This window comes from Cnephaeus nilssonii (genome assembly GCF_951640355.1).
Source record: "Cnephaeus nilssonii genome assembly, chromosome: X".
Taxonomy (NCBI): domain Eukaryota; kingdom Metazoa; phylum Chordata; class Mammalia; order Chiroptera; family Vespertilionidae; genus Cnephaeus; species Cnephaeus nilssonii.
In genome coordinates this window covers 1,000,019-1,012,574 of record NC_137071.1, presented here as the reverse complement: position 1 = coordinate 1,012,574, position 12,556 = coordinate 1,000,019, and the positions used below count along the sequence as shown (strand labels likewise).

The 12,556-nt window shown below is 42.8% G+C and overlaps 1 protein-coding gene across 3 annotated transcripts in view; it reads left to right on the top strand.

Moving 5' to 3' along the window:
• The window catches only part of ARHGAP6 (Rho GTPase activating protein 6), a 506,928-nt gene extending 494,644 nt beyond the window's left edge, over window positions 1-12,284 (top strand). For all 3 annotated transcript variants that reach the window (XM_079764312.1, XM_079764314.1, XM_079764313.1), the window contains exons 11-13: window positions 2,501-2,772; window positions 7,226-7,306; window positions 10,217-12,284. In XM_079764312.1, coding sequence (XP_079620438.1) covers window positions 2,501-2,772; window positions 7,226-7,306; window positions 10,217-11,046 — 1,183 coding nt within the window. In that variant the 3' untranslated portion in view covers window positions 11,047-12,284. The remainder of the gene's footprint in view (window positions 1-2,500; window positions 2,773-7,225; window positions 7,307-10,216) is intronic.
• Window positions 12,285-12,556: the final 272 nt, after the last annotated feature.

Below are 12,556 nucleotides of genomic sequence, written 5' to 3'. Positions count from 1 at the left end.
AGTTTTAAAAAAAGATTGTTTAAAGAGGAGTCAAGGAAAGGACTTATTTATCCCACGTGGGTAAGATATTCCCTCAGCAGAAAGTGTTCAAGCCCCTGGCTGTCTCGGTGACCAGCGACACATGTCACATGCTGTTGAGGCCTGTCTCCTGCACACTAACCCCTGCAGGAAACCCGAGAAGAAGCCAGCCCCCCTGCGAGCGCCCTTCCTCCGTGTTGCATGCTCAAAACCATCGGTTAGGAAAGGATTCCTCAGGCATGTGCACCTTCTTTAAGATCGCAAAAGATTGGTTTTGAAAAATTAAACCAAAAGAAAGCAAGGACTAGTAAAGAGAAGAAGTGGAGGGGGGGGGGACTGAGCAGGTTCTGGAATTTTTAATCAATCTGTCATCATTTCCCTTCAAGATGTTGTCAGGGCCACTATTTTGAGGAAGGTAGAAAATACAGATGTTCCCAGGTAAGACTGCAAACACTCTTTTCCCACGCCTGACATTCTCCTTTTCCCGTTCCATTCACATTTTCACTGTTATTTTTTGTTGCTGTGATAATTCATGCACATATAAAATGTAATGGCTATGCTAATTAGTATGTTTTACATCTATTCATAAAAAGGACTAGTGCCTTGTACAGTCACTTTAGATGTAGCTAAATGCAATGGACACCAATTATAGTCATATATTTATCCTTTCAGCCACTTTATACATGCAACTGTTCCCACCAGTAGCATCATCTTCATTATCATCATTGTCACAGGAAGGATGGGCGTACTTACACCAAGTGTTTGGGTGGGGGAAGAAAAGTTGTCCATGAAGCCATAATAAACTTCATGTAAAGTCTCAATCATAGTTTTATCTGAATTACTTTTAATTCAGGATATTGAGGAAAGTAAAAGAGTTATCTACCAGTTTTTCCTTAATAGATAGTGAGCATCAGACGTTATTGATTTGTTTTGCAGCTGCAAAGTTATATACATATATATTATATACATACACATACACACAAAACATACACTCTTATATACTGGATTATGTAAAATCTGAGGTAGACTTTCCCAAATAGCCTTAAGAACCCTATAGGGAATGCATATTTCAGTTGCTACCACAAACAGAATAAGCCCTTAACACTAAGATCTCGGCTACTTTTCCATCAACAGTCAGGAATGATTGAGTGGTAAGAATATCATTTGACTGAATGGTATCCCATGGCCAGAAAGAATCCCTATAATATCCAAATAATGACAAAATATTCACCACAATCAATTAGTTGCTATTACCTTAATAAGATAAAAGATTAATTTAAAAATATATGTCGTTAAATGAATGTCTTAAATTCAATATAATTGATGGTTGCTACATGTACTTTTAGCAAGTGAAATGCTATATTTTAAAGATATCAAATGTGAATCCCAAATGTCTTAGCCCTGGACAGTTTGGCTCAGTGGATAGAGTGTTGGCCCGTGAACTGAAGGGTCCTGGGTTTGATTCCAGTCAAGGGCACGTACCTCGGATGCAGGATCCATCCCCAGCCCTGGCCAGGGCATTGTGGGAAACAACCAATGGATGTGTCTCTCTCACATCGATGTTTCTCTCTCTCTGTCTCTCCCCCTCCCTTCCACTCTCTCTAAAAATCAATGGAAAAATATCCTCAGGCGGGGATTAACAAAAAATAAAAATAAAAGAATGAATGTCTTAAAGGCCTTGAATATATTCTGTCAAGTTCAGCCTATTTCTAAATTTCTCATTTACTTATTATTTTAATCAAATATGCATAATCTTCTGGTTTGCCTGTGTTCATGAGCACACACTCCCACACATATAGTCATAAATATGGTTGATGGATCAAAGTAATGACATTTCAGCCTTTTGCTCTTTTTCATTCCTCATAACCAATGCCCAGTAGTGACCTTTTGGCACATATACAGCCCTCCCCAGAGTCTGCCCATGACTCAATTCCCTTTGCAGACATTTCTGTCTTGGGAAAGCCTTTCTTCAAATCATATTTCCAACGGGATGTCGGTCCCTTTCAAAATTCTCCAATGAGTACATTTTGTTCATCTTGCCCCAAACAAAATCGTCTTTTCTGTTTGACAAAAAGTTTCTGTTTCTTCTGATATTTTAATCTTTTTTTTTTTACCCTTTTCGTCGTTTTTTGAGCCATCTTCCATAGGTGTTTATACTTGAACTTTGAAATGCAAACCGATGACTCCCACAGGCATGTCAGCGAGGCACATTGGAGAAAACAGGGATCCATCTCCTCATCCCCCCCTGCCTTCGCCTTGACATTTCCAATAACATCTGTTGAGTTGTGCTGCCCTCTGCTGGCTATTTCATGGAAACGCTTGCACCATCTCGATGTGAAATACTGCTCTAAAGGTTTCCTTTGGTTTGTTTCGGCCTGTGTCCACGCATTCTCCCCCTGTCATTTGTGTCACGGTCGCAGTGTTGGAATCCGTCGCCAGTGGTCAGCCTACTCACACACTTGTCCTTGTCTCCCTGTGCCAGAAGCCCTGACGACATGCTGCGGTCGGAAGTTTCCTTTTCGGTCGGAGGAAGGCACTCATCCACAGACTCCAACAAGGCCTCCAGCGGAGACCTCTCCCCTTACGACAACAACTCCCCTGTGCTGTCCGAGCGCTCCCTGCTGGCTATGCAAGAGAACACAGCCCCGGGGGGCTCGGAGAAGCTTTACAAAGGACCAGAGCAGTACCTGCTGGTGGGCCACTTGCCATCACTGAAGTCAAGGGAGAGTTCTCCTGGACCACAGCGTGGAAAAGGTAACGGGGGACTGTGAGAGCATGTGCCCTGGGCCCTCAGGGCCTTCTCTCCCTCCCTTCCTAGGTTTCTGCTTCTGCAATTCAGAGAGCTTTCACTGAGTACCGGCTGAAGATCTTCTCCAGGAAGAGGGAGGTGGGGTGAGCCCAGTCGTCTCTTGGAGGGTCTAGGAAGTAGTCTCCTGTCCAGAGAGCGGTATTCCCAGCTGGCTCTTTCCCTTCCAGCATCCCAGGAACTCCGCGTCGTGTCTTGGAGTTTGGGTGCCTATTTGCTAAGTTTGAGATGTCATCCAATTCTTGCTGTTACTTTTATAAAGAGAACAAACTGAACCTACTGTATAACAAGACATCGTGTTCCAGAAGGAACATAATGTTAGTCTCCAGGGAGAGGAACATTTTTAGGCAAAATAAGGGTTTCATGGTCAAATACATTTGGGAAATGCTGGGTTAACCAAGTTACTGGTGTCTCTATTGTACAATTTCTCCAAGTCTTCAAGGCACTTTGCTCACCATTGAATGTCTGCAACGGGAGGGAGCGTGTGGTTTGCAGCTCTTCCCACATGTATTTGGCCACTGGGTGTTTGCTTGTTCTTTCCCTCCACAGAGGAATTCCTTGGGGCCGGGACTCAGCAGGACACTCATTAAGTAATAATTGGAAGACACAGTTCAAATTTTTGCTACGTTATCGTAAATTTATTTTTTATTTTTAATTTCTTTATTGATTAAGGTATCACATATTTGTCCTCGTCCCCCCATTCCCATCCCACACCCCTCCCCACACATGCCCCCACCCCCCTGTTGTCCTTAACCGCTGGTTAGGCTCATATGCTTGCACACAAGTCCTTTGGTTGATCTCCCCCTTTACTCCCACCCTTCCCTACCCTCTCCCTGAGGCCCGACAGTCTGATCCATGCCTCCTTGTTTCTGGGTCTGTTCTTGTTCATCAGTCTATGTTGTTCATTATTTCCCCTAGATGAGTGAGATCATGTGCTATTAGAAATACACTTATAAGAACCGAAAATGAGACAAGCAATAATGGTTATGGTGACAGGCAAATGAATCGGTGTGTAGTGAGTTTCTTTCTGGACCAACAGTTCTTTTGAGACCCAATTTCAATGTCCAACAGTTCCTCATGTGTACATGTCAGCACTGACATTTCAGTTCTGGATGGTGGACAAATGGTGGTAATGCAGGTCCAACTCTGTCTGGTTTGGTCCTGGGCAATCTGCAGTGATGCACAGCTGCTAACTGCTAGTATGGGAATTTACTTTATCGTAAATTTATAATTTAACCCAAAGAGTCACTCTGAAAGGCTTCTGTGTGCATGTTTTTAAATCATAGCATCTTTATTTTATTTTCACAAATATTCATGTCAAAATAACTTTAAAAATTAATAACAAAAGCAGTAACCCATGTTTCCATCAGGCATTAAATTTATTTTCCAACTGTGAAACTTTATTTTCCTAGTCCTTGTTCATATGCATACATAATGGTATTTTTTTTCATAGTATGGCTACTTTTTAAAAAATATTTTTTATTGATTTCCAAGAGATAGGGAAAGGGAGAGAGAGAAACATCAATGATGAGAGAGAATCATGGATCGGCTGCCTAATGCACGCCCCCTACTGGGGCTCGAGCCGGTAACTTGGGCATGTGCCCTTGACCAGAATGGAACCTGGGACCCTTCAGTCCACAGGCTGACGCTCTATCCACTGAGCCAAACCGGCTAGGGCATAATATGACTACTTTTGAAGTAAACTTATTTTACCTAAAATCCTATTATTAGCAATTTTTATATTGCTAACATTTTTTGCGTATGACCACTATATATGTCCATTAAATAGATGTATCATAGATTTTTTTTACTATTCCCTCTTTGATGTAATAGTTGATATCTAATTTTTGCTCTTTTAAATTAGTGGCAGCTTTCCTATATGTAATATTCTCTGAAGCAAAACCAAAAGGGCGCTCTGGAGAGAACTTGGCTATTAGGAGAGGCGTGGCATACTCGGGTTTCTAAACACAGATTCAAACGGATATTATTAGACAAGTTCACACCAGGAAAGCTTGATTCTGTCCTCCCAGGGTCAGTGTCCTTGCATCTTAGTTGTTTAGCAGATAGGCAAGGATACACATGGGCTCTGACTTACTAGCAGGGGGCCTAAGGCACACATTAGCTCTTTTCATCCATTTAATATCTTGGCAAACTCTAACACTTTGGTTTTCAATTTTGCCCCCTGGGAGACATGTGGCAATGTCAGGAGGCATTTTTCGTGGTCACACTTGGCATCTAGTGGGTAGAGGTCCGGGTTGCTGCTCAGCATCCCGCAGAGCACAGGACAGTGCCACAACAAAACATGACCCGCCCCAAGGTCAAGGCGGACAAACCCTGTCTAATCTGTAGCTTTCTCCCTGGATATAACTTCACCCCGAGGGAACTAGAAGCAAATAGTGTTGGCATCCAATGACAAGAGCACTGGGTTTGGAGACCCTGCTCTGCCATTTGCAACATGCAATACCTTAAGTGAGTGATAGAGTTTTTCAGAGTCCCATTTCCTCCTCCTAGGAAAACTAAGACAGCCTGGCTGATGTGGCTCAGTGGTTGAGCGTCAACCTATGAACCAGGAGGTCACAGTTCAATTCCCGTTCAGGGCACATGCCCTGGTTGTGGGCTCCATCCCCCCCAGTGGGGGGCATGCAGACGGCAGCCGATCAATGATTCTCTCTCATCATTGATGATGTTTCTCTCTCATCATTGATGATGTTTCTCTCCCTCGCTTTCGCTCTCTCTCTCTCTCTCTCTCTCTCTCTCTCTCTCTCTCTCTCCCTTCCTCTCTGAAATCAATTACTAAGACAGATAGCAGAGTTAATTCATAAGGTTAATTAGCTAATCCATGTAAAGTTCTTAACAAAAAACTTGGCATGTGATAACCATTCAGTAATACTTTCCACGTAACCCTGTGTGCACTTCTTCCCTGCTCCTTTCACTACTTGCCTCATCTGTAAGATGGGCTCAGGGGCATCTCCTTGGGATTAAGTGAGAGAATACATGTGAACTGCAGAACACGGAAGCACCCAGTAGACATTTTCTTCTAGAAATGATCATTATGATCACATGACAGGATTGTAGTGAGGATTCTATGAGATGGTAAGGAGACATAAAATAGCACCTTAATCAGTAAATGTTTACGGACAGACTAAGAGGATGTATGAGTGAATACATGCAGGGATGAATCTGTTGATGTCAATAGCGGGGTATTCCGGAGGGTAGGACTAGATATAGGAAGTATAACTGCTGTTCCTCTATCTCTCTGTTAATGTGGCTGGGGCTGTTGCCACTCATTGCCGGGAACCAATTCCAGCATGTAATAATTACAGGAGTTCCATCAAAAGGTAGATGGGACTTGGCGGCTCAACAAGGGTGAGCCACATATGTAATTTACCTGTTGGAAATGGCTAAACGACACTTCCCCCAAACCTGAATAGGATTGTTAACTGCCAGACAGCTCAGGGCATTTTATTGCCTCCTGTTGGCCAAACACCTGAACAGCTGTAGGCTATTCCCCAATCTGACAATATCCTTTGATACCCTACCCTTTGAAGTGTATAGCTCCACCTTGCCTTAGGACAAATTGTGTTAAATAAAAGCAGGGTCCTTGGTCAAGAGAAGAGTCTTTAGCTCCTTTAGCTGAAGATCCTCTGACCCCCAATGCCTTTCAAAATTATCTTTCATCTCCGGACTCTTTAATCATCTACACGCAGCCCCTTTCTCCAGATTGCTGAACCCTTTGTAAGGCTGGGAATAGAACCCCGGCAACTCATCATCATTGTCTTCCTTTCCTATTGCTGCTGTAACGAATGACCACAAACTTAGTGATTTAAAACTGCACACAAATTTATCTTATAGTTCTGGACGTCAGAAGTCTCTAATAGGTCAGCAGGGCTGCGTTCCTTCTGGGGACTCCAGGGAAGATCTGCTGCTTTGCCTCCTCCAGCTTCTAAAGGCTGCCTGCATTCTTGGCTCCTGGCCCCTTCCTCCCTCCATCTTTAAAGCCATCAACATATCATCTTCTCTCCTGCCTCCCTTTTATAAGGATCCTTGTGATGACATTGGGCTCACTCAGATCAGCCAGGATCCTCTCCTGATCTCGAGATCCATAACAATCATGCCTGGAAAATTCCTTTTGACTATAACATCCTTACAGGTTCTGGGGTCATGTCACAGAATCTTGGGGGGGGGGGCTTATTCTGTCTACCACAACCATAATACAGAAAGAGCCTTTTTGTAAATGGAAAACGCCTGCAAAAATGCAGGTCTGCCTCGTTTTCTGTTTTGTATCCATCACAGTCTCAAATACAGTACTTTGCACAGAAGTGATGTGCATTGATTTGTGTATTGATTTTTGCTCCTCAGTTTTCCTTGTGAATTACATACCTTTTAATACATTTTTCCTAGATATGTCTGAGGAACCTTTCAATATCTGGGGAACTTGGCATTCAACATTGAAGAGTGGATCCAAAGACCCAGGCATGACAGGTGAACTATTATTTTTAAAAATGTTTATTGCATTTGCTTTTCAAATTAATTTCCTTTCACCTTTGCCTTGTTATCATATTACATGCTTGTCAAAAATTATTTGCAAAATGCTGAGAAGAGGGGGATAGGATAGAGTTACACTTAGCCTTTTCACCAAAATATGTCAGTCTCTGACTGTATTTCATTTCATTTCCCTTGCAAGAGTTTGTAAACATGGCTAAAATCATTCCGTCTCTGCAACTCTATATTATGTAACTTCCATTTCCCAGTTATTCTCCATGATTATTGGTAAGGGCCACAGCGTATTTCAGAGTGCATATTCATCGCTAACCGCCCAATGCTTGGACAACTGGGTTGTTTCCATTTTGTTGTTGTTCTTGTATTATGCTGTCAAGAATTCCTTTTATGTACATTTTTTTTAAAAAAATTGTTTTTATTGATTTTTGAAAATCCTTTATTGTTGAAAGTTTTACATATGTCTCCCTTTTCCCCATTGACCTCTCCCGCCTGCTCCTGCCCCAGTTTTTATTAATTTTTAGAGTGAGAGGAAGGGAGACAGAGAGATAGAAATGTCACGGAGGGAGAATCATGGATCGGCTGCCTCCTGCACGCCCCCTACTGGGGATCGAGCCCGCAACCTGAGCATGTGCCCTGACTGGGAGTCGAACCATGACCTCATGGTTAATGGGTCGTCACTGAACCACTGAGCCACACCAGCTAGGCTTATGTACATTCTTGCATTTTAAATTATTATTAGGATCACAAAATTGTGGGAAGAAAGTTATAAATCCAGACTAGGAAAGTGAATCATGTATTAAGAAGCTTACCAAGAGCTGAGAGGTACAGTCACTTCGTGTTCCCTGTAGGGCGCGTGAGCTTGTGCTCTGAGCTGCAGGTAGAAGCAGACCTTCCCTGAACTGTTTTGTTTCTTTAAACTTATCAGCCTTACAAGTCATTGGGTTTGCATTTTTGCCAACTTAACAAACAAAATTGTATTAATTTTTAAAAAATGTATTGGGGTGACAGGTTAATAACATTGTATATGTATCAATTCTATGATACATCATCTGTATATTGTATTGTGTGCTCACAACTCAAAACCTAGTTTCTCTCTGTCATCATATATTTCACCTCCTTTACTCTCTTTGTCCTCCCCTCACGCCCCAACCTCTCGGGTAACCACCATCCTGTTGTCTGTGTCCATTAGTTTCTTTGTTGCTTTCTGTTTTATATCCCACCAATGAGTGAAATCATATGGTTCTTGGCCTTTTCCATCAGACTTATTTCGCTTAACATGGTACTCTCAGGATCCAGCCATGCTATCGCAGATGGCAGTATTTCATCCTTATAATGATTGAGGGGTATTCCATTGTATTCTTTTCATTTGCATTTCTTTCTCATCAGCATTTTTCAGTTTTTCTATTAATTTACTGAATTTCCCCCCATTGAGTTATCATTTATGTCACTGGCTATTTATGTGTGTTAATGTTTTCAAAATTGATTCTTATGAACTTTTCCTATAATAAAGATGTTAACCCTTTGTCTATATTGTTTGCCACTGATATTGTACCTTGCATTTTTTCTCACTTTGGATATCTGGAATGTTCTTAGGTTCCACATAATTGTCTATCAGTATCTCTTTTTGTGAATTTTTTACAAAATTTACTAAGCATTGGATAGTCATCTATATGCTTTTCACTTTCATAGTATTTCATTCTTTTAAACTTAATTCTTTAATCCATATGAAGTATGTGTTAGTTTATAGCATGAAGTGTATAAACTGTTTTTATTAAATATATTTTTATTGATTTTTAGAGAAAGAGGAAGGGAGAGGGATAGAGAGATAGAAACATCCATGAGATGAGAAACATTGATCGACTGCCTCCTGCATGCCCCCTACTGGGGATCTAGCCTGCAACTCAGAGATGTGCCCTGATCGTGAATTGAACCATAACCTCTTGATTCCTGGGTCGATGCCCACCCGCTGAGCCACACTGGCTGGGCCAAATGAGTGTTTTGGATTCAATTCATTTATTCCTACAGCTTTTATTGACATGATAGAAACATGAGAACATTATTTGTGTCTCCTTTGGATTGCAAATTTCACTGAGCAGGAATGGAGCAGAGAAGTAAGTGTTCCCAGCCAGGTCGCAGGGACCTTTTCTGAAATATCAATTAGTGACAAGGACTGTTGAATCTTATTTGCCAGCTAACCTGTCAGAGTCTAGGCATCTGTATTTGGACCCGCTACGGCAATTGTGTCAATAATCAAAAAGTGTAGCCCTAGCAGCTAGGGTCTAGCTGGTTTGGCTCAGTGGATAGAGCTTTGGCCTGCGGACCAAAGGGTCCCGGGTTTGATTCCTGTCAAGGGCACCTACCTTGGTTACAGAGGCCCTGGTCAGGGTGTGTGCAGGAGGCAGCCAATCAATGTGTCTCTCTCACACTGATGTTTCTCTGTCTTTTCCCCTCCCTTCCGCTCTCTAAAAATCAATGAAAAAATATCCTGGGGTGAGGATTAACAACAAGTACCTTTTTTTTTTTTCACTAGGATGTCTTTTACTTCACCCAGTGACAACTGAGACTGTCCTGTGCTTTTTTTTAATATATATATATATTATTGATTTTTTACAGAGAGGAAGGGAGAGGGATAGAGAGTTAGAAGCATCCATGAGAGAGAAACATCGATCAGCTGCCTCCTGCACACTCCCTACTGGGGATGTGCCTTTGACCAGAATCGAACCTGGGACCCTTGAGTCTGCAGGCCGACACTCTATCCACTGAGCCAAACCGGTTAGGGCTGTCCTGTGCTTTTTCAATCCTCAGAGCTGGCAGGGAAGGAAGTAACAGGACATCTGAACTGGCAGTCTAGACACTAATTCTATTTCTTGCCCTTCTCTCTCTGGCTGCCAGGTTCCTATGGAGACATTTTTGAAAGCAGCTCCCTACGACCGGGGCCATGCTCCCTTTCTCAAGGGAACCTGTCCTCACACTGGCCTCGGTGGCAGGGGAGCCCCACAGAACTGGACACTGGTGCGCAGGCCATTCGGAGGACTCAGACCACGGCCACCATCCCGGAGTGCCGGGCCCACCCTCCGGTGTCCCGCGTCTGCAGCACGCCCCACATCCAGGGCGGCGGCCGGAGGTGGGAGCTGGCCACGCCCAGGCCGGAGCTGGCCACGCCCAGGCTGGAGCTGGCCACGCCCAGGCCGGAGCTGGCCACGCCTAGGTCGGAGCTGGCCACGCCCAGGCAGGAGCTGGCCACGCCCAGGCCGGAGCTGGCCACGCCCAGGCCGGAGCAGTACTTGACTCTGAGCAGCGTGGAGGACCTCACCGAGAGCGACCTGCCGGTGGCCTGGCTGCAGAGCCGCGCCCAGCCTTGGCACCAGAGACCTCGGGAGAGCGCCAGGCCTGACAGCAGGCCGCCGCCTCCGTATCCCGGTCCAGGGAAGCAGGCTTCAGCTTCAGCATCGGCCCACCAGCCAGCAGAGCCACCCTTGTGGAGGCGCCAGAGGCCGGAAGAAGCTTCGGGATCGCCGTTGGAAGAGGGAAGCCACACAGCCGAGCGAGAGCCTCGGGCTGCCCAGCCAAAACTGAGCAGCGCCTGCTCCAGTCCCACCAGCGATCAGAACAGTAAGGGCCTGGGGGAACCCAACTGGCACGATTGGCAGAGAGAGCGGTGGCAGATCTGGGAGTTCTTGTCCGCAGACAACCCCGATGCCCTCCCCGAAACACTGGTATGAGCCCACCCCCAGCTTCGGCCCTCACGTCCCAACAGCCTTCTTTCACTCCGTACGGAAAAGAGTTGGTGTTGGTCAATTGGACACTTACCTACTTTCCTTCTTTTACACTTTAAACAAAAAATGACACAAGGGAAACCCCGTTCACTTAAAGATATAGAGCACTAACACCCTCACCATTTATAATAAGATTCTATTGCATAGCCAGCCTTAGGGAAATACAAAATCATAAACGGACGGCAGTCTCTAATACATAAGCTGCTCACATTGGCTCTAAGATAAAACCCTTGCTTTGGTATAGCTTAATTGTATTTATGTGTCTTCAGTTTTGACTATTGTATATTCTGTAACAGATTATGTATGATAATCGTATATGATATCACACAGCAAACAAAAGGAACATTTTTTAAATCACTTCACTTATACTAAGCAAGGAGATTCTATAGAATGTTCTAGAATATGCACAAGCGGGTTTCTGTGCTTTTGCCATAGCTTTTAAAGAGGGGCAGCCCTTCCTTCAATGCCTAAGAAAAACACTAACAAAACAAAGTAAAAGAGAGTATGAGAAGCCATATTTTTATATAGTAGAGAGATACAAAAAATATAGTCACTGAATGCTTTTTGATATGGAATATATTTTAAGGAAATATTAGATTTGATATGTTATGGAATATATTTTTGGAATCTGTTTAGAAAGGATTCAGTTTATCAAACAGGAGAAAGGCCGTGCCTAACAAAGAATAATTAAGAAATCATCCTTCCCATTTTACGTCAAATTCAATTTCATATAGACCACATATAATATATATTTATAATGTGTAACTTTTATGTATTTTTCAAAACTACAAACTGGAATCCAACTATAAAGTGATTAAGAGTCTAAATAGAGTATTCAAATTAGAGAACATGGCTTTTCCTTTTGCCCCATAATCAGTATTAACCAAATTATATGCAATGCTTTGAAAGTCAATAATATTGGGGAAAAGACTACAGCTTTGTATTTACATTGTACCAAAGGCTGAAGGGATGTTTTCTTCAGTAATTTTGTGTGTATTGTAAAATGCTCCTACGTACTTCATTCTGTAGTACCTTTGAAGTTTTTCCACTGTAAAACTATTTTTGACCAGCAGGTGGCGATTCGCTTCAGTATTTTATGAGATTTTTTTCACTTCATAAGGGAATGTGTATCATAGAAAAACGATTTTTTTTTTATAAAACATGCTACTCTTAACTTTCATGTTGCCAATGACATTTTCAGTGGTGTCTGTTAAAATTCTGTCTTGTGCCATGAGTAATAAAAAGTTAAGTGAAGGCTTTGTTCTGGGTGTTAAATTCAATGAATGAACTCACGTCCTATTCCATACATACACCCCACAGTCCATAAGTACAAATGTAATAAAAATGCCAATACTATACATATACAGCTAAGGAGCTAGTAAGTATGATGGCTTGGGGACATCAACCCAGGGAGACTGATATACTTAGAAATTTATAATTATTTGTTTCAGGTGAA